This window comes from Lutra lutra, chromosome 18 (genome assembly GCF_902655055.1).
Source record: "Lutra lutra chromosome 18, mLutLut1.2, whole genome shotgun sequence".
NCBI classification, from domain to species: domain Eukaryota; kingdom Metazoa; phylum Chordata; class Mammalia; order Carnivora; family Mustelidae; genus Lutra; species Lutra lutra.
Genome location: NC_062295.1, coordinates 30,977,837 through 30,998,472, shown reverse-complemented (window position 1 = coordinate 30,998,472; position 20,636 = coordinate 30,977,837). Strand labels below are relative to the sequence as shown.

General features: G+C 41.4%; 1 protein-coding gene across 3 annotated transcripts in view; it reads left to right on the top strand.

The window, feature by feature from the left end:
* Positions 1-395: 395 nt before the first annotated feature.
* The window catches only part of POM121C (POM121 transmembrane nucleoporin C), a 42,154-nt gene continuing 21,913 nt past the window's right edge, over positions 396-20,636 (top strand). The window contains exons 1-3 of one of the 3 annotated variants that reach the window (XM_047713845.1): positions 396-620; positions 19,290-19,505; positions 19,814-19,972. In XM_047713845.1, coding sequence (XP_047569801.1) covers positions 592-620; positions 19,290-19,505; positions 19,814-19,972 — 404 coding nt within the window. In that variant the 5' untranslated portion in view covers positions 396-591. Of the gene's footprint in view, positions 621-17,338; positions 17,934-19,289; positions 19,506-19,813; positions 19,973-20,636 lie in introns of those variants that run through there. The other 2 variants (XM_047713844.1, XM_047713843.1) reach the window with 2 other exon arrangements.

Here is a 20,636-nt window from a genome sequence, read left to right as displayed (position 1 = left end):
AAGTAATTTCTGAGCCCCAACATGGGGCTCAAACCATGACCCCGAGACCAAGAGTGACATGCTCTACCGACTGAGCCAACCAGGCACCCCTTTTTGCCCCATTTCAAATTAATATTTTGTGTATTGTGTGAGGTAGAGGGCTGGGAGTAATTTTCTTCCATACGGATATCTAGTGTGGGCACTTTATAATGTGTTCACAAATTCTTTGACACACCGGTCTTCAAAAGATAGAACCTAATTCTTCTTAGGTGTGGGCTGTACTTAATGATTTGATTTTAATGAATGGAATGTGATAGAAGTGATGGTGTGTGACCCAAAATTAAGGCATAAAAGACATTTTGATTTCTCCCTTGCTCACTCTCCTTGGATTCCTCACCCTGCGGGAAGCCAGATGCCGTATACTGAGGACAATTAACAAACCTTATGGAGAGGGCCACGTGGTGAAGAACCGAGACCTGTTGCCAATGGCTGGCAAGGAACTGGAGCTTTCTCTGAATGCTAAGCAAGTGAGCTATCTTGAAAGCAAATCCTACAGCACTCATTGGGCCTCCATATGACTACAGCCCTCACTGACATCCTGACTGCCTCCTCATGAGAGCGCCAGAGCCAGAACCACCCAGGTAAGCCACTCCTAAGTTCCTGACTCTCAGGAATTATGATAAATGTTGATTTAAGCTACTCAATTGTGGAATAATTTGTTCTGCAGTAATAGAGAACTAATATATCCCGTGTTCCAGCATCTTCCTCATTGAATTACAGCATTGCCAATGTAGAACATCAGCCAGTGACATATATGTTAGTCCTTTTTTCTGGACTCTCTACTCTCTTCCCGTAAACTATATGTCTGTTTATGCCAATAGCATCCTGTCTTCACTGCTGTAACTTTTACCGTAGTCTTCAAGTCGTGTAGCGTAAGTCCTCCAACTTTGTTATTGTTATTTCTTTTGTCAAAATTGATTTGGCTATTCTGGGTTCTTTTGCATAACCATATATATTTTAAATTAGTCAATTTCTACAAGAAACAAAGCTGACTGGGGTTTTCTTTTTTTTTTTTAATATATTTTAAAATTGTTATTTATTTGACAGAGAGATCACAAGTAGGCAGAAAGGAAGGCAGAGAGAGAGAGAGAAGCAGGCTCCCCGCTGAGCAGAGAGCCCGATGTGGGGCTCGATCCCAGGAGCCTGAGATCATGACCTGAGCCGAAGGCAGAGGCTTTAACCCACTGAGCGACCCAGGCACCCCTCAACTGGGGTTTTCATTGGTACTGCATCAAATCTGTAGCTCAATGTGAGGATAATGGTTATCATAACAACATTGAGTCTTCCAATCCATGAACCTGTATCTCTCCATTTATTTAGGTTTTCTTTAATTTCTCTCAAAAACATTTTGCAGATTTGTGTAATGTTTTAGTGTAGAAGTTTTGCATGCATTGTGTTAAATTTTAAATATTTCATGTTTTATGCTATTATAATTGGTATTGTGTTTTTAAATATAAAGTGTTCATTGTTGCTGTAATTGATTTTTCTGTACTGATCCGTCTATTTCATGTACTCTTGCTCAGTTCACTCATTAGCTCTAGCAATTCTTCTGTAAATTGCATCAGATTGTTTCTGAACACAAATCATGTGATCTGCAAATAAGAAACGTTTTTACTTCTTTCTTTCCAATTTCTATGTTATTTCATTCTTTTTCTTGCCTTGATTGTCCTGGTAATGTTGAATAGAACTAATGAGAGTGGATGTCCTTACCTTGTTCTAGTCTTTCCTCATTAAGTGTGTACGTATGTATGGTAATACTACTGAAGATCTACTCTCCTAACAGACTTCAGGTATACAACATAGTCTTGTTGATTATTGTCATCATGATACATATTATATCCACAGAACTTATTTGTTTATAGCTGAAAGTTTGTACTCTATACCCTTTGACTAACATATCTCCATTTCCCTCACCACCCCCAGGCCCTGGCAACTGCCATTCTACTCTATTTCTAGGAGTTTGATTTTTTTAGATTCTGCATGTAAGTGAGGACATACAGTATTTGTGTCTGACTTATTTCACTTAGCATAATTCCCTCAGGGTCTGTCCATGTTGTCACAAAAAGCAGAATTTCCTTCTTTTTAGGGCTGAATAATATTCCATTCTATGTACATACTGAATTGTCTTCATGCAGTCTCCCATAGATGGACACTTAGGTTATTTCCATGTCTTACTTATTTTGAATAATGCTGTGATGAACATGGAGACACAGGTCTTGGTTCAAAATCATGATTTCATTTCCTTTGAATATATACTCAGAAGTGAGATTACTGGATATATGGTAGTTATATACATATATACTTTTTGAGGAACTGCCAAGCTTTTTTCCACAGCCATATTTGTGGATTCCGGATTCTCCACATCTTCACCAACACTTACTTTCCTTTTTAAACTTACTATTATGGTCATCCTAGTAGTTATGAAATGGCACCTCACAGTGGTTTTGGTGTACATTTCTCTAATGATTAATGACATTGATGTCACGTCCTTGTTGGCCATTTGTATATCTTTGAGAAATAGTTCTATGAGTCCTTTGCCTATTTTTTAATCATTTTTTAAAAAGATTTTATTTATTTACTTGACAGACAGAGATCACAAGTAGGCAGAGAGGCAGGCAGAGAGAGAGGAAGAGAAGCAGGCTCCTGGCCAAGCAGAGAGCCCAATGCGGGGCTCGATCCCAGGACCCTGGGATCATGACCTGAGCCGAAGGCAGAGGCCTTAACCCACTGAGCCACCCAGGTGCCCCTGGAATTACTTAATTTCTTTTTGGATTATTTATTGCTGATGTATACAAACACAATTTAACACAATTGATTTTGTGAGTGCTCTTAAACCCTACAACTTTGTTGAGGCTTCTAGTTCTAGTGGCTTCCTTTTGAATTCCTTGGGATTTTCTGTGTAGGATAATGTCATCTACAAATAGAGATGATGTTACTTCTTCCTTTGGAATTTGAATGTATTTTATTTCTTTTTCTTGTCTGGTATCTCTGGCTAGAACTTCTAGATCAGTGTTGAGTAGCAGTGGCTAAAGACGTGCGTCCTTTTCTTGTTCTTGATCTTACAAGTACATTTTCAGTCTTTCACCACTGAATATGCTATTAAACATCGAGATTTCATAAATACCTTTTATCACATTGAGGAATTTTCTATTTTTGCTTTTCTGAGAGTTCTTACCACGACAGGATTTTGGATTTGTCACATCTCTTTTCTGCATTAATTGAGATGCATATGTGTTTTTCCTTTGTTCGATTAATATGATGTATGACACTGATTTTCATATATTGAACCAGCCTTACATACCATTTGGTCATGGTATATAAGGTCTTTTTTATATGCCAGATTGGTTTGCTGGTATTTTGTTCAGGATTTTTGCATCTATCTTCATAAAGGATATTGGTCTATAGTTTTCTTATGATGTCTTTATCTGGTTTTGTTATCTGCTCTCATAGATTGACTTACAAAGTCAAAGTCTCATATTTATTTGTTGAGAGGTTTTTGATTATTGATTCAGTCTTTTTACTTTAAAAAAAAAATAGTTTATTTACTAGTTATTTAGAGAGAGCATGCAAAGAGTAGGAGGGGCAGAGCGAGAAGGAGAGAAAAAATCTGAAGCAGACTCTGCCTTGAGTGTGCAGCCATTTACAGGGCTCAGTCTCACAACCCTGAGATCATGACCTGAGCTGAAACCAACGTTTCAGATGCTTAACCAACTGAGCCAGCCAGGTGCGCCATCCTTTTACTGTTTATAGGTCTATTGAGATTCTATTCTAGTGAAATAAGTCAGAAAGATCCATATGATTTCATTCATATGTGGAATTTAAAACAAGATAGTATGAACATATGGAAGGGGGAGGGAAGAGTGAGAAACAAACCATAAGAAACTCTTAACAATAGAGAACAAACTGAGGGTTGATGGAGGGAGGTAGTCGGGGGACGGGCTAGATGGGTGACGGGTGTTAAGGAGGACCCTGTTGTGTTGAGCACTGGGGCTGTATGTAAGTGATGAAACACTGAATTCTACTCCTGAAACCAATATTGCACTGTAATGTTAACTAACTAGAATTTAAATTAAAAAATCAAAGATTTTGAGTCCATCTCAGTTGGTTTAATTTGCATATTGCTAGGAATTTGTCCATTTCATTTAGATTATCTCATTTGTTGGCATATTCACGGTATTCTCTTATAAGCCTTTTTTATTTCTCTAAGGTTGGTCGTAGTGTCCCCACTTCCATTTCTGGTTTTAGTTATTCATGTCTTCTTCTTTTTTTTTTTTTTTTTGTCAGTCTATCTACAGGTTTGCCCATTTTGTTGATATTTCCAAAGGACCAACTTTTTGGTTTTATTGATTTTCTGTTGTTTTCTACCCTGTATATCATTAATCTCTATTCCAATCATTATTATTTCCTTTCTTCTGCTAGCTTTGTATACAGTTTGCTCTTTTTTCCTACTTGCCCATGGTATAAAGTTATTGATTTGAGATCTTCCCACATTTTAAATATAGGCATTTACAACTATACATTTCTTTCTGAGCACTGCCCTCACAGCATCCCATACATTTAATTATGTTATCTTTTCATTTGATTATCTATTTTTTAATTTTCCTTGTGATTTCTTCTTTGAAAAACTGTTTATTTAAGAGTGTTGTTTAATTTCCACATACTTGTGAATTTTTTTCAGTTTTCCTTACTTTTTTTTTTTTTTAAGATTTTATTTATTTATTTGACTGAGAGAGGGAACACAATCGGGGGGAGAGGGAGAAGCAGGATTCCCATGGAGCAGGGGCCCTGTGATCATGACCTGAGCCGAAGGCAGACGCTTAACGACTGAGCCACCCAGGCGCCCTCAGTTTTCCTTCTTTTACTGATTTCTATCTTTATATTCTTTTGTGGTCGGAGAGGATGCATGGTATGATTTCAGTCTTTTAGGTGTAGGTGGTTTACAGTGTTGTTCAGGTGCTCTAGTTCCCTGCTGAGCTTCTGTACAGATAGGCTGTCCATTTAAAATAGTATATTGAGGGACGCCTGGGTGGCTCAGTTGGTTAAGCAACTGCCTTCAGCTCAGGTCATGATCCCGGCGCCCTGGGATCGAGTCCCACATCGGGCTCCTTGCTCAGCGGGGAGCCTCCTTCTCCCTCAGCCTCTGCCTGCCATTCTGTCTGCCTGTGCTCATTCTCTCTCTCTCTCTGACAAATAAATAAAATCTTAAAAAAAAAAAGTCTTTAAAATAGTATATGAAGTCTAACTGTTAGGGCAGGACCGTCCGTTTCTCCCTTCAGCTCCTTCAGCTTTTGCTTCATATAATTTGGGGCACTGTTCTTTTTGTTGCATATATGTTTATAATTGTCATATCTTCTTGATAAAATTGGCCTTTTAATCCATAGAGAATGTCTCTGTCTCATAGTTTTTTAAATTTTTTTTTAAAGATTTTATATATTTGAGGGAGGGGGGTGAGGGGATGGGTTAACCTGGTAATAAGTACTAAGGAGGGCACGTATTGCATGGAGCACTGGGTGTTATTTGCAAACAATGAGTCATGGAACACTGTATCAAAAATAAATGATGTACTGTATGGTGACTAACATAATAAAAAAAAGATTTTATTTATTTGAGAGAGAGCGGGAGTGCACTAGCAGAGGTGGGTGGGGTGGAGAGGAAGAGGCAGACTCCCTGCTGAGTAGGGAGCTTGACATGGGGCTCAATCCCAGCAACCTGAGATGATGACCTAAGCCAAAGACAGAGGCTTAACCCACACTGAGCCACCCAGGCACCCCAACATCTAGGTTCTTTTCATAGTTTGGCTATTGTGGATATTGCTGCTGTGGACATTTGGGTGCATGTACCCCTTTGGATCACTACATTTTTATCATCAGGGTTAATGCCCAGTAGTGCAGTTGTTGGGTGTAGGGTAGCTCTTATTTTCAACATTTAGAGGAACCTCCATACTGTTTTCCAGAGTGGCTGCACCGGCTTGCATTCCCACCAACTGTGTGGGAGGGTTCTCCTTTCTCCGCATCCTTGCCAATATCTTTCGTTTCCTGACTTGTTAATTTTAGCCATTCTGACTGGTGTGAGCTGGTATCTCATTGTAGTTTTGATTTGTATATCCCTGATGCCAGGTGATGTTGAGAACTTTTTCATGTGTCTGTTGGCCATCTGGGTGTCTTTGCAGAAATGTCTGTTCATGTCTTCTGCCCAATTCTTGATTGGATTATTTGTTCTTTGGGTGCTGAGTTTGGTTAAGTTCTTTATTTTGGCTACTAGCCCTTTATCTGATATGTCATTTGCAAATATCTTCTCCCATACCATCAGTTGTCTTTGGTTTTGTTGATTGTTTCCTTTGCTTTGCAAAAGCTTTTGATCTTTATGAAGTCCCAATAGTTCATTTGTGCCCTTGCTTCCCTTGCCTTTGATGATGTTTCTAGGAAGAAGTTGCTGCGGCTGAGGTCGAAAAGGTTGTTGCCTGTCTTCTCCTCAAGGATTTTGATGAATTCCTGTCTCACATTGAGGTCTTTCATCCATTTTGAATCTATTTTTGTGTGTGGTGTAAGGAAATGGTCAGTTTCATTCTTCTACATGTGGCTTTCCAGTTTTCCCAACACCATTTGTTGAAGAGACTTTTTTCCGTTGGACATTCTTTCCTGCTTTGTCGAAGATTAGTTGACCATAGAGCTGAGTGTGTCCATTTCTGGGCTCGCTATTCTGTTCCATTGATCTGGTGTCTGTTTTTGTGCCATCTTGATGATTACAGCTTTGTAATAGAGCTTGAAGTCTGGAATTGTGATGCTGCCAACTTTGGTTTTCTTTTTCAACATTTCTCTGAGGTCTTTTCTGGTTCCATATAAATTTTAGGATTATTTGTTCCATTTCTTAAAAAAAATTTGGTGGTATTTTGATAGGGATTGCATTGAATGTGTAGATTGCTTTAGGTAGTAGACATTTTCACAATATTTATTCTTCCAGTCCATGAGCATGGGACGTTTTTCCATTTCTTTGTGTCTTCCTCAGTTCCTTTCATGAGTACTCTATAGTTTTCTGAGTACAGATTCTTTGCCTCTTTGGTTAAGTTTATTCCTTAGGGATCTTATGGTTTTGGGTGCAACTATAAATGGGATCGAGGTTGGATTTTTTTTTTTTTTGGATTCCACATATAATACCATGCAATATTTGTCTTTCTCTGACTTATCTCCCTTAGTTTAATGCCCTCACAGCCCATCCATGTTGTCTTAAATGGCAGGATTTCCTTTTCTGATGACTGAGTACTATTCCGTGCATGCACATACCACATCTTTTTTATCCGTCCATCCATGGGTGGGCACTTAGGTTGTTTCCACATCTTGGCTGTTGTAAATAATGATGTAGTAAACACGGGAGTGCAAATATCTTTCATCACTTTATTTCTTTAAAAGATTTTATTTATTTATCTGTCAGAGAGAGGGAAGGAGCACAAGCACACAGAGTGGCAGGCAGAGGCAGAGAGAGAAGCAGGCTCCCTGCTGAGCAAAGAGCCCGATGGCGGGACTCAATCCCATGACCCTGGGATCATAACCTGAGCTGAAGACAGCTGCCCAACTGACTTAGCCACCCAGGCATCCCTCTTTCATCACTTTACATACAGTATCTCACTGACTTCAGGCTTCCATGGTTTCAGATGACAAATCAATTGCTAGTCTTATTGAGGATCCTTTTACTTAACAACTTTCCTCTGTCTTGCTGCTTTCAAGATGACTCTGTCTTTATACAGTTTGATTATAAATGTGTGCATTGGTGTGCATGTCTTTGAGCTTATTTTATTTAGAGTTTGTTGACTTCTTGTATGTGCCAATTCATATCTTTCACCAAATTTGGAAAGTTCTGACCATTAGTTTTTCAGATATTCTTTCTTTCTCTCTCCTCTGAGACACCCATAATGCACATGTTGGTCTTATTGTTGTTGTACTACAGGTCTCTTAGCCTCTGTTCATTTTTTTCCTCAATCTTTTTTCTTTCTGCTCTTCAGACTGGATAATTTCAATCAAGTTTGGTGATTCTTCTGCCTGCTCACATATGCTCTTGAAACCATCTAATGAATGTTTTATTTCAGTTAGTGTACTTTTACCTCCAGAATTTCTCTTTGGTTCCTTTTTGTAATTTATCTCTTTATCAATATCCTCATTTTGCTCCTACATCATTTCCCTTTAGTTTTTGAGCATATTTAACACTGTTCTTTCGAAAATCTTTGATAAGTCTAAGGTCTGGGCATTCTTAGGGATGATCTCTGCCCATTTGTTTTTGTTACTTTGAGTCAACCATACTGCCCTGTTTCTTTGCATGGTTTGTGATTGTCATTGACAATATCCTTGGACATTTGTCTATTGTTGTAACTCTGGAAATCTGATCTCTTCTGCCCTGCTGTTTGCTGTTCATGTTTTTTTTTTTTTTTTTTTTTAAATTAAGTCATTGAAGGTTGTAATAGTCTACTTGTTTTGTGACTTTTCCAAACTATTTTTGCAGACTAAATGATTGTCATGTGTGGTCACTGAAGTCTCTGTCATGCTGGCTTGTGTTCAGCTTATGGTTTGATAGAGAGGTCCTTGAATACCAGGAGCTAAATATAGAATGAAAAAACCCCCACTTCTCCTAGTCCTTTTCGAGTGCCTCCATGTTGCAGCATTTGAAAACAAATAAACAAACAAACCACTTATCCAGGCCTCTACTGATCCTAGGGATCAGACCAAGGTGAAAACTTAGGGTCCTGTCAGATATATTCTGAGGACACGCCTCTAAATTCTCTCTCACACATGGGTAATTACAAATGCCCTGATTTCCCAAAGAAACTCACCAGCTTTCCCTCCCATTCTTTAGGCAGTCTGTATTAGTCTGTTAGGGGGTTGCCATAACAAAATACCACAGACTTAAACATAGATGGCTTAAACATAGAAATTAATTTTTTCACAGTTCTTAGATGCTGAAAGTTGAAGATCAATGTGTTGGTAAGGGCTGGCTTCTCCTGAGTTCTCTCTCTTTGGTTGCAGATGTCCATCTTCTTGCTGTGTTCTCACATGGCCTTTCTTTGTACACAAACCTCCCTGGGGTCTCTACTTCTTCTTCCTTTTTATTTTTTTAAAAGATTTATTTATTTACTTTAGAGAGGGGAGGGGGAAGGGCAGAACAAGAGAATCCGCAAGCAGACTCCCCATTGAGTTGGGAGCCTGACACAGGGCTTGATCCCCAGACCCTGAGATCATGCCGTGAGCCAAAACCAAGAGAAGGACCCTTAACCAACTGAGCCACCTCTACTTCTTATAAGGACATTAGTCATATTTGATTAGGGCTCCGCACATGACCTCATTGAAGTTTAACTATCTTTTTAAAGAACCTATCTCTGGGTGGCTCAGTTAGTTAAGCATCTTCCTTCAGCTCAGGTCACGATCCCAGAGTCCTGGGATCGAGCCCCACATCAGGCTCCCTGCTCAGCAGGGAGGCTTCTCCCTCTCCCATTCCCCCTGCTTGTGCTCACTCTCTCTCATCAGGTAAATAAATAAACTCTTTAAAATTAAAAAAAAAAAAACATCTCCAAATACAGTTACATTGAGCATTGGGTTTCAGCATAGATATTTTAGAGGGAAAAAATTCAGTCTATAACAGTGGTTCATTGTGTGTCTCAACTGTAAACTTTTCCCCGATGCATCTGTGGTGGTTTATTTTCCTTGCAGTGTTTTCAAGAAATGCCCATTGCTTTTCTAGCCTGAGTGAATTCCACGTTTGCAAAATAGAGACAAGTTCCTGCATCATTCCCTCAGGTGGCCCCCATATAGAGCAGATATAGTAATTTGCAAAAAAAGATCTTGTGTGTTCTCTGTAGAACCAGTGACCAGGTTCCCACACTGGGAATGCAGGTTTCTGTCTTCAAGATTGCTGCCAAGATGGGGGGAGTATGTGGGAGAAGAGCAAGTAAAAAAACAAACAAACAAAAACCCACAAAGCTTTCCACCACTTTAAAATTGCTGTTTTCGGGGCACCTAGGTGGCTCAGTTGGTTAAGCGGCTACCTTCGGTTCAGGTCATGATCCCAGGATCCTTGGGATCGAGCCCCACATCAGGCTCCCTGCTCAGCAGAGAGCCTGCTTCTCCCTCTCCCTCTGCCTGCTGCTCTGCCTACTTTTGGTCTCTCTCTCTCTCTCTCATAAATAAATAAAACTTCTAAAAAAGTAAAATAAAATAAAATTGCTGTTTTCTTGATTCAGCACTTGTTTGGTTGATGTAAACCTCTGATGGTTTTCCAGAGTTCTGATAAAGTTGGTTCTGATAGTTACTACTTTTTTTTTTTAAAGATTTTATTTATTTATTTGTCAGAGAGAGAGAGAGATCACAAGTAAGCAGAGAGGCAGGCAGAGACAGAGGGAGAAGCAGTTTCCCTGTCGAGCAAGGAGCCCGATACGGGACTCGATCCCAGGACGCTGGGATCATGACCTGAGCCAAAGGCAGCCGCTTAACCAACTGAGCCACCCAGGTGTCCCTAGTTACTACTTTTTTTTGTTTGTTTTTTGTTTTGTTTTGTTTTGTTTCTCTTGGGAGGATGGGAGCTTGAAGCTGCCTATTCTGCTGTTTTGCTAAGGTCACTCAGTTATGTCTTAAAGAGATTTAAATAATGAGGAGGAAGGGTCATAAATACCTACCTATACAGTTACCATTTCCAGTACTCTGTATTCCTTCCATTATGTAGATCCAGGTTTGTATCTGAGATCATTTTCCTTCTGTCTGAAGGGCATCTTTTAACATTTCTTGTACTTTTAGTTTGGTAGTGATGAATTCTTTTAGCTTTTATATGTCTGAAGACCTCCTTATCTCACCTTTTTAAAAGATAGTTTCACTAGGTATATCATTCTAGATTTGCATTTTTCTCTCTCAGTACTCTAAAGGTGTTACTCCGCTGTCTTCTCCTTTGCATTGTTTCCAAGAAGATATTTGGTATTATCCTTATCTTTTTTCCCTCTATAAGTAACATGTCTTTTTTCTCTAGCTGTCTTTAGGGTCTTATCTGTACCACTTGTTTTGAACAGTTTGGTTATTTGGGGGTACCTCACATACCCAGTCCTAAATTGTTCTCTTTGTACCTTCTTTGTCTTCTCCCTCCTATTCATAACCTCTCCAACCCAATTTTCTCCTCTAACTAGGGACCGATTTCTTCTCCCTATCCTCTGTAGTAGCTTGTCAACCATGTAGTTCTATTCGGCTCCATTCTAGAATGTGTGATTGTGTAGTGGTGGTGGTGGCAGCTTCCCGTCCCAGCAATTAGACCACTTGTATTGCCAGTGTTGATCTCCTCATGACAATGGCCACTCTTCATTACGATGTTAATAGAGTTTCTGTCTCTTCTTCCACACTGAGTTGTATTACCAAGTCCTAGTTATAGTTCTGTTTCTCATACTTAAGATTGAGCTTCAGATATGACAATGTGTATTTTTTATTATGTTTGGGAAGTTTGAGGCCACTGTATCGTCTTATTTTTTTCCAATCTCTATCTTTTTGAACATAGAGAATAAAATAATTTTTACTGTCCTCTGTTAAATTTAACATGTGTTAGTTCTGCGTGGGTTTTTATTGATTACTCTCCTGATGAGCTGTTTCCCTTGTTTATGGGCCTGGTGATCTTTGTTTGGATGCCAGACACTGAATTTTACCTTATTGAGTGCTGGTCATTTTTTTAGTCCTGTACATTCTCTTGAACTTTGTCTTGGGATGTAGGTAAGATTGTTGGAAACAGTTTGATCCTTTCAGGTTTTGCTTTTATGATCTGTAAGGTAGGTCCAGAGCACTACTCAGTATGATGCTGATTATTTCCCACAACTAAGGCAGTACCTTCCTGAGTATTACGAGCTTTTTACAGTCTGACTGGTGAGAATAAACATGATTCTTGACCTTTTGTTAGTGCCAGATCCTGTTTCTTTTAATACTTTTGGATGGTTTTTTTCTTGGCATTGGGTGGTTTCCCCGTAAACATACACCCATGAGTACTGTGCTAACTAATCAAGAGAAACCTCTGTTGGTCTCTGGGAACTCTTCATAGTTTTCTCTCTGGTATTCTGTATTTTAAACTTTAGCTGTTTTGATCTCCCCAGACTCTTAGCCCTATATTTCAAGTTAGGAAATCCATTGGGCTCTTCCTCTGTTCCTTTCCTTTCTGTAACACTGCCTAGAAACTCGACAGTAAGCTGTGATGATCGTAGGGCTCACGCTGTTTCTCAATTCAGTGAACATTGTCCCTTGTTGTCTAACTTGTAGTCTTGGAAACCACTGTTTCATATATTGTCTGGTTTTTGTTGTTCTAGGTCAGAGGGTAAATCTGTTGTTCCATTATCTTCTGGAGTAAAAGCTTCTCTTATAGATTTTGATACATTATATGTTCATTGTAATTCATTTCAAAACTTTTTCTAAGGTCACTTGAGATTTACTCTCTGACTTTTGGATTAATTGTGTTAATTATCAGGTGTTTGGAGATTCTCCTTTCGTTTCAGTTATTGATTTTCTGGTTTCATTCCATTATGCTCAGAGAATACACTTTGCTTTATATCAATTCTTTTACATTATTAAGACTTCTCTTATGATCCAGGGTATAGTCACTGTCGAACACCTTTATACATAAGTTTTCTATCTCACCATACCCTTTCTCATGGCAGACCTGGTACTTCATATGTCCCACTTCCTGCCTTCCATATCACAAATATAATAACCTTACAGTAGTATAATTACACTTACCCTCCCCACAACCCAGCTTCTGGTGGTTATAATTACGTCTTTTCCTTCTATCGTTCCGCTTCATGCATCTTTAAACTGTAATTTTTCATCACATTCATGCAATTCAGACATTTTAAAAAATAGATCTTTCTGCCCCATCTCACTTTTCCTTGTGAGTGTCCAGTTGTATGCATGGTAGGCTGCTTGATATTGCTGCACAGATCTGGAGGGTCTGTTCATTATGAGATCATTTCTGCTGATCTGTCTTTCAGGCCACTGGCTCTGTTTTCCTCTCTCCAATCTGCTAGTAAGCTTATCTAGTAAAAATTTTCAATTTTTTTAGTTTTAGTATTTCTGTTAGTTTCTTCCTTATAATTGCCATTTCTGGGCAGATTCCTTATCTATTTACTTCTTAAGACCATGCTTTCCTTTACTTCAACTATGGATCACATTGTTTTGTTTTCTTGTAGGCCTAAAGGGCTTTTTATTGACTATTGTACATTGTGAACAATCGTCTGGAGTCTCTTGTTTCTCCTTGAGGCATATGGGTCCTTGTTTTAGCAGGCAGTATAATTACTGGCTAAGGACCTTACACTGGATTATACTTGGTTTTTTGTCTTGTCTTTACACATCAGCAAAGAGCCTAGAGTGTTTCCCAAGCCCCACTAACTTGGTGATACTCAGCCTCCAAACTTGTTTCCTGTGGATCTTGTCATGGTTTGATTTTAGAATTTATGAAGGCAGACCTAGAATAGGCCTTACTCTAGACTATGATCCTTACCTCACGTTTTAACTTTTCTGCTGTTCCAACTGGAGTCCAAGGATGTAAAAGATGCACTTTTTGGGGCGCCTGGGTGGCTCAGTGGGTTAAAGCCTCTGCCTTCAGCTCAGGTCATATCTCAGGGTCCTGGGATCAAGCCCCACATCAGGCTCTCTGCTCGGCAGGGAGCCTGCTTCCCCCCTCCCCTCTCTGCCTACTTGAAATCTCTATCTATCAAATAAATAAATAGAATCCTTAAAAAAAAAAAAAAGATGCACCTTTTGAGATCTCTCCATTTTTGTAGGGCCGTAACTCTTACTCCAGGAATGTTCTAACTCTAATATCTCTGTTCTAATCTTAACCCATTTAGTACTTTGCTTTCTAGTAAGCCTCAAGGAGCCTCTCTGTGCATATACTGCCTGGCTGCATTATTCAGAGTTCTCCAGAGAAACAGAACCAATAGGATGGATATACACACATGCGGCACGCACACGGAGGCTGAGAAGTCCCAAGATCTGTAGTCGACAAGCTGGGGATCCAGGAGAGCCAATGGTATAGTTTCGGTCCAAGGCCAAAGGACTAAGAAACAAAAGAGCTGATAGTATGAGTTAGTTCCAAGTTCAAGTCTGAAAGGAGAGAGTAGATAGATGTCCCAGCTAGAAGCCAGGCAGAGAGAATTCTTACCCAGGACTTTTGTTCTATTCAGGCCTTCAGCAGATTGGTTGAGGCCTACCCACGTGGAAGGGCAATCTTCTTTAGTTTACCAATTCCAATGTTAATCTCATCCAGAAATACTCTCATAGACATACCCCAAAATAATCTTTAACCAAGTATCCGGGCACACTGAGGCTCAGTCAAGTTGAGACATAAAATTAATCATCATGCCAGCCTCCAGCCACACATTTTTAGGGGATTCACACATAGACTTCTGCAACTCCCTGTCTGCATGACACCTTCCTTTCCATTGCTGTGCCCAGTGGTTTCCAGTGGTTTCATCTATCAAGTCTATTTTTGCCTCCTCAGCCCTGTGGGATCTCCCTACTCTGCTCATACTCCAGCTGTCTGCACTACACTTGGGAAATTGTCTCTGCTTAGAGGAACTCGGTGATTTTCGGGGCTTGCTTTATGAGTTTCCTCTCAGGGATCAGTCTTGCACTTCCTGTTGTCTGAAAGTAGTTGCTTCATAAATTTTGTCCATTTTCTTAGTTGTTCATGGCAGGAGAACTAGCCTGGAATCACTTAATTATGGCTGAGAAGGTGGTTAATTTTCAGTTGCTTTTATAGTATTTCATTACATGAATTATGCCACTGTTCCTCCATTCTTGGTTGGTAGACATTAGACATTTAGGTGTGTTCAAATTGTCAATAATACAAATGATGCTGCAATGACTGTCTTTGTACCCAGAAATGGAATTGCAAGGTTATAAGGTACCTATTTCTTCAGTCTCACTAGATATTGTCACGTTGCTTTCCAGATTGAAGTTTTACGTATCTACAAACAGCACAGCATTCCATTTGTTCCACATCCTTCCAAAATTTAACCTTGTTGAACTATTATATTTTTCTTCTTCTGCAAAGGAATGCAAAATGGTTTCTTGTTACTTCAGTAAAGATTTCCTAGGTTACTGAGGTATTTACAGATATACATGTACATATGTATTTATTATTATTGGCCATTTGGGTTTCCTATTCAATAACATTTTTATATCACTTGTCCTTTTTTTTTTTTTTAAAGATTTTTTATTGATTTATTTGACAGAGATCACAAGTAGGCAGAGAGGCAGGCAGAGAGAGAGAGGAGAAAGCAGGCTCCTCGCTGAGCAGAGAGCCCGATGCGGGGCTCGATCCCAGGACCCTGAGATCATGACCTGAGCCGAAGGCAGAGGCTTTAACCCACTGAACCACCCAGGCGCCCCTCACTTGTCCTTTTTTTTTACAGTTGAGTCTTTTTGTAGTGATTCTTAGGAGTTCCTTATAAATTCTAGTTCCTTGGTTTTTAAATGAGTTATATGAGGTTTTTTTTAGTTTGTATCAGTTGTTTCATATCAGTCTTAGCTTGTCTTTTAGCATCTATGTTGTCTTTTCCCATACAGAAGTGTTAAATTTTAATGCAGTCATATTTATATTTTACTAAATGAGTTACAGGTTTGTGTGTCCATTTCTTCAACCTCTAAACACTGGGGTGTCCTGAGGCTCAAGTCTCACCTCTACATCTGTTTTAATTCCCAAGTAATCTTAGTCTCATGGCATGTGTACACTGATGGCTCTTATGTCTGGCTCTTCCTCTGAATATCAGTAATATATGATAATTTGCTGAGCTAGATACTTTCTTCTCCCTTATCCAGATTCCTTGAATGGGAATTTTGCACTCACTGCCTCTACTTCCTGGTTTTCCGTTCACAATTTAACTCACTGGAGCGCGGCTCTTGTCTGGCTCTTCAACTGCTTCTGCAGAGATTTTTTCCTAAGTAACACAGCCCATCCCATTTTCTTTTCAAATGAAGTCTTTCATGAAATCAAACAGACAGAAGCAGAATTACACTTGCAATGGGTTGGGGAGAACTGCCTGCCTTTCTCATCTCTTTAGGTTCCTCCAGAGGCCTCTGTACTGAGCCGTGCCTATCTTTCTAACCTCTCTATTCCCTCAAACCTCCTAATCTCCAGCCAGACTCCTTTCCATCTCTGTGCTTCTGCACAGTGCTCCTGCATCTGCCTTGATTTAGCCCAGTTCTTGTTGGCTCAAGAAACACCTCCAAGCCTGTCTTCTCCTTTATCATTCCCTCTCTTTTCTCTTCCTCTGTTATCATGCTGGCCACAGTGAATAGCTTTCTACTTACACATCTTTCTTCTCCACTAGAGATCAGAGACCCTGTCTTTTCATGTCTATCGGTAGTGGAGTGAATGAATGGCCGAGGAAGCTGAGGTAGATCAAAATCTGAATTGGGAGACCTCCAAGACTTTTTTTTAGATGGTTTTATTAAGATAAAATTCACATACCATAGAATTCACAGCGTTGTGCAACCCCACCATAATCTAATTCTAAGACATTTTTTGTCCCCCCCCCTTTAGCAGAAAACCCTACCCTTTAGCAGTCATTCTCCATTTCCCCACCCCCAACATGTTCCCCAGCCCTTGTCAACCACCCATCTACTTTCCCAGACCATCATATTTAACATCGTTAAATTGATCACAAATCCTCAAAATCTACCTGATTCTGAACCATGATGTGAAATTTGGTAGGTAACTGTCCCACCAAACCAATTTGTACGGAAGGAAATCAAACTTAGCTTGCAGCTTCAGGTTTGATCCGCAGTCTTTGGCACTACCAGCCCGCTTGATCGGGAGTTTATTAGAATTAGATCCACATTTAACAAGGGTGGCTGGTCTGGGCTGGTCTGGCTTTTCTCTGTTGCTGTGCATGTAAACCCCCTTTGGCCGAAACAGGGCAGCTGAAAAACTCACCACCTCTGGTAGCAATCGTGAAAAAAGTGCCCGGTAACCACCTCTTCCGGGGAGTTCTGCCCTCTAGAAAACAACAGGGATCGAGCATTACGTGAGCGGTCGCTTTCGAGAGCTTTTATTTTTAACGCGACTCTTCTACCGGGTCACCTCGGGGTGGCTGCCACTCGGTGGGCGCGCGGAAGCCCCCGGAAGACTACCTCGCGGCTTCTGGAGGCCGCAGTTGCAGAGCGGGGTCGCGTCTAGCGCGTTGCCAGGCAGCTGCGGCGTTGCCCGCGGCGGCCGCGCGTACGAGTCGCCTGCGCAGTGACGCAGCCGGCGCGCGGTGACGCGGCGCGCGGCGCGGTGCACGCTGGGATATTTAAGTCTTCTCCGCGGCGCGGAGCCGCGATGTCTCCGGCGGCTGCGGCGGCTGGCGGAGGCGAGCGGCGGCGGCCGATAGCGAGCGTCAGGGACGGCCGGGGCCGGGGCGGGGGCTGCGGGGGCCGGGGCGGGGCGGCTCTCCTCGGCCTTTCGCTCTTCGGCCTCGTGCTGTACCTGGTGCCGGCGGCGGCGGCGCTGGCCTGGCTGGCCGTGGGGGCCACCGCGGCCTGGTGGGGACTGAGCCGCGAGCCCCGCGGTTCGCGCGCCCTCTCCTCGCTCGTTCGGAACGCGCGGCGCCAGCGAACCCTGCACGCCTCGCCTCCAGCCAAGTCGGCGGTGAACGGAAATCTCCTAGAGCCGCGGACCCTCCTCGAAGGACCCGACCCCGCCGAACTGCTCCTCATGGGCAGTTACCTGGGCAAGCCCGGCCCCCCGCAGCCTGCCCCCGCCCCGGAGGCCAGGGACCTGCTGGAGAGGCCTGGCCGCCGCCGCACTCCCGCCCGCGCCGCGCCGCCCGCGCACTCGGCCCATCGTGTGCATCACATTCACCCCTCTCTCCCCACTCCTCTTCTTCGATCCTCTAGGAGGCCTTCCCACCGGTAAGATCCGCTCAACTTCCCCACACCCTCCTCTCTCTCGACCGGCTTTGAATGGAGAGCTTGACTTTTAAATCCGATTTTCTCTTTCATCAAGTCAAAAGTGGATTCTGTGTCGCTTTGTCCTCTTGAAACACCTTGCTATGTGTCAACCGTCCGCTGCCTTGGAATGAGATGTGATGCCAGAGCCCTTCCCTTTTTTACAGTTTTTAAAACTGAATTTTAATACAGCCTTTCGAAAAACACTTGATAAGCTACTAAAATGTCCCTACTTCTGGTGAAAATATCTTGGTCTTTCTAGAGTAGTTATAATAGTATGTTTTGCTGTATTTTTTCTTTGAACCAATAAGAGCAATTAGGTCAGTTAGCCGAGCTCAAAGAGGTGTTCTCAGGAGACCCCTCTTTAATAAAACTTGATTGATAAAGATCCAATTAAAAGGGCTTTTCCATTTTGTCCCAGTAGCTGACCATTACAAGAGAATACAAAAGTTTGGTGAAAATATTAGATTATCGATTAGTACATTTAGTTGAAAGATGAACTTAGGTGTCAAAATGTTTGACTTTTGGCATTTATTATTTGTGACTCAGCATAAAAGATTGAAAAGATCTACGAATTCTTGAAAAGTCCCTCCTTGCATGTCCTAACACACACTTTTCTTTCACTACACTTTTTTTTTTTCCTCCTGTGGGCAGGGTTTTCAACTTTCAATTGTTGAAGTCCATTATAGGGACAGCTGCTGAGCAGCTGCCACTTTCCATCCTTACATGGAATGGGGGAACGTTGCCATAAAAATGCTGTGTTTTTTGTGGCTCAAAAAGCAGTTTAAAGGGGCGCCTGGGTGGCTCAGTGGGTTAAGGGTTAAACCTCTGCCTTCAGCTCAGGTCATGATCTCAGGGTCCTGGGATCGAGCCCCACATCAGGCTCTCTGCTCGGCAGGGAGCCTGCTTCCTCCTCTCTCTCTGCCTGCCTCTCTGCCTACTTGTGATCTCTCTCTGTCAAGTAAATAAATAAAACCTTTAAAAAAAACCAAAACAGTTTAAGGGGCGTCTGGGTGGCTCAGTCACTTGAGCATGCAGCTCTTGGTTGAGGCTCAGGTCGTGATCTCAGGTTTGTGAGAGGAAGTCCTGCATCAGGCTCTGTGAACTCAGGGCGGTCTGCTTGAGATTATCTCCTCCTCTTCTTCTGCCCCTCCCCCGCATGTGCTCAATTTCTCTAAATAAATAAATCCTTTTTTTATTTTTTTAAGTGGTTTAAGCTCTCTGGAAGATAACTGAACCCACATGATTCTCCAGTAATTTACATTTCTGCCATTCCTTCAAGCTTCTTTGGTTCTATAATATGTCTCCTGTTCTCCATAGGGATTGTGGGACTTTATCAAATCGCTTTATGATAACACCTCGAAGACGCTATCCAATCCAACAGGCCCAGTATTCCCTTCTGGGCGTACTTCCTACAGTGTGCTGGAATGGTTATCACAAGAAGACTGTGCTGTCTGCTCGTAATTCCAAAATGGTGTGCAGCCCAGTGACAGTGAGGATTGCTCCTCCGGATAGTAAATGGACTCGTTCACCATTGTAAGTGTTACTACTGGCAGACTAAACCCCTGTTTATTTTCACTTATTTTTCCACAGCTGTTCTCTGACAAAACAACTATAAAGCAAAAGGAAGAAGTGCTTACTTGAATGAGAAATCCCTGACTCTAGTCCTTGAACAGCATTTTGTTTTATTTTGGGCTTAGATTGTAGCTGTAATTCTAAGAGCAGTTTCTGTCAGTGTATACTTTTCCTTATTAGTTAGCTTCTGATTTCCAGTGACTGAAGTCTGTGCTGTATGGCATAGTTATTAACATAGTTTAATGCCAGAATCTTGTTTTTCATTAAAGACCAGAGCAGACAATCAACTCAACACTGTCCTCACCATCAAGTAATGCCCCAGACCCATGTGCGAAGGAGACCGTACTGAGTGCCCTCAAGGAGAGGAAGAAAAGGACCGTGGAGGAGGAAGACCAAATATTTTCTGATAGCCAGGAAAATAAAAGAAGGTAACAGGCCCTGCAGAGTACTCAACAGGCCTCTGACACAGACTCCTGTGATTTGTTGAAATACAGATCCTGCCCAAAAAAAACCAGAGGCCACACCTCCACATTTTGTGAGCCTCAGTAGGTGCCCTTCTTTGGATTCTATTGAAGAGCTTGGTAACAAGGGCTTGAATGCTGTTAACTTCCTAAGGTACAGGTTAAATGTTATAACTTACCTTTCCCATGAGTACTAGAGATCAGGTGACAGCTATTAGCCATGTCAGCCTCATACTTTTAATACAAACATGCTAAATTTTATTATTTCTTTTAGAGAGAATGCTAAAAATCTTCACTTCACCAACTTATGTCGCTCAGTTATTTGGGTAACCATCATTCAGATGTCATAGTGGTGCCAAAGGAAGTGCTTGGGGAGGAAAACTCACAACTGGAATATGGTAGATTTATCAGTAATGAGAGTAAAACCAGTTCCATTATTTGGTTTCTGATACTTTAATGAAAATGGCATAAGCAGTCTGTATCCTTGTGGGGGGGGAGTGGAGGGGCAGTCACTAGGTGTGACACCTAACTGCTTTCCAAGACTCAGTTAAGGGTTTCACTCATCTTTCAATTTGGCAGACTGAGCACCTAGTGTGTGCCTGGGCCTACTCAGTACCGTGGATAGAGCAAT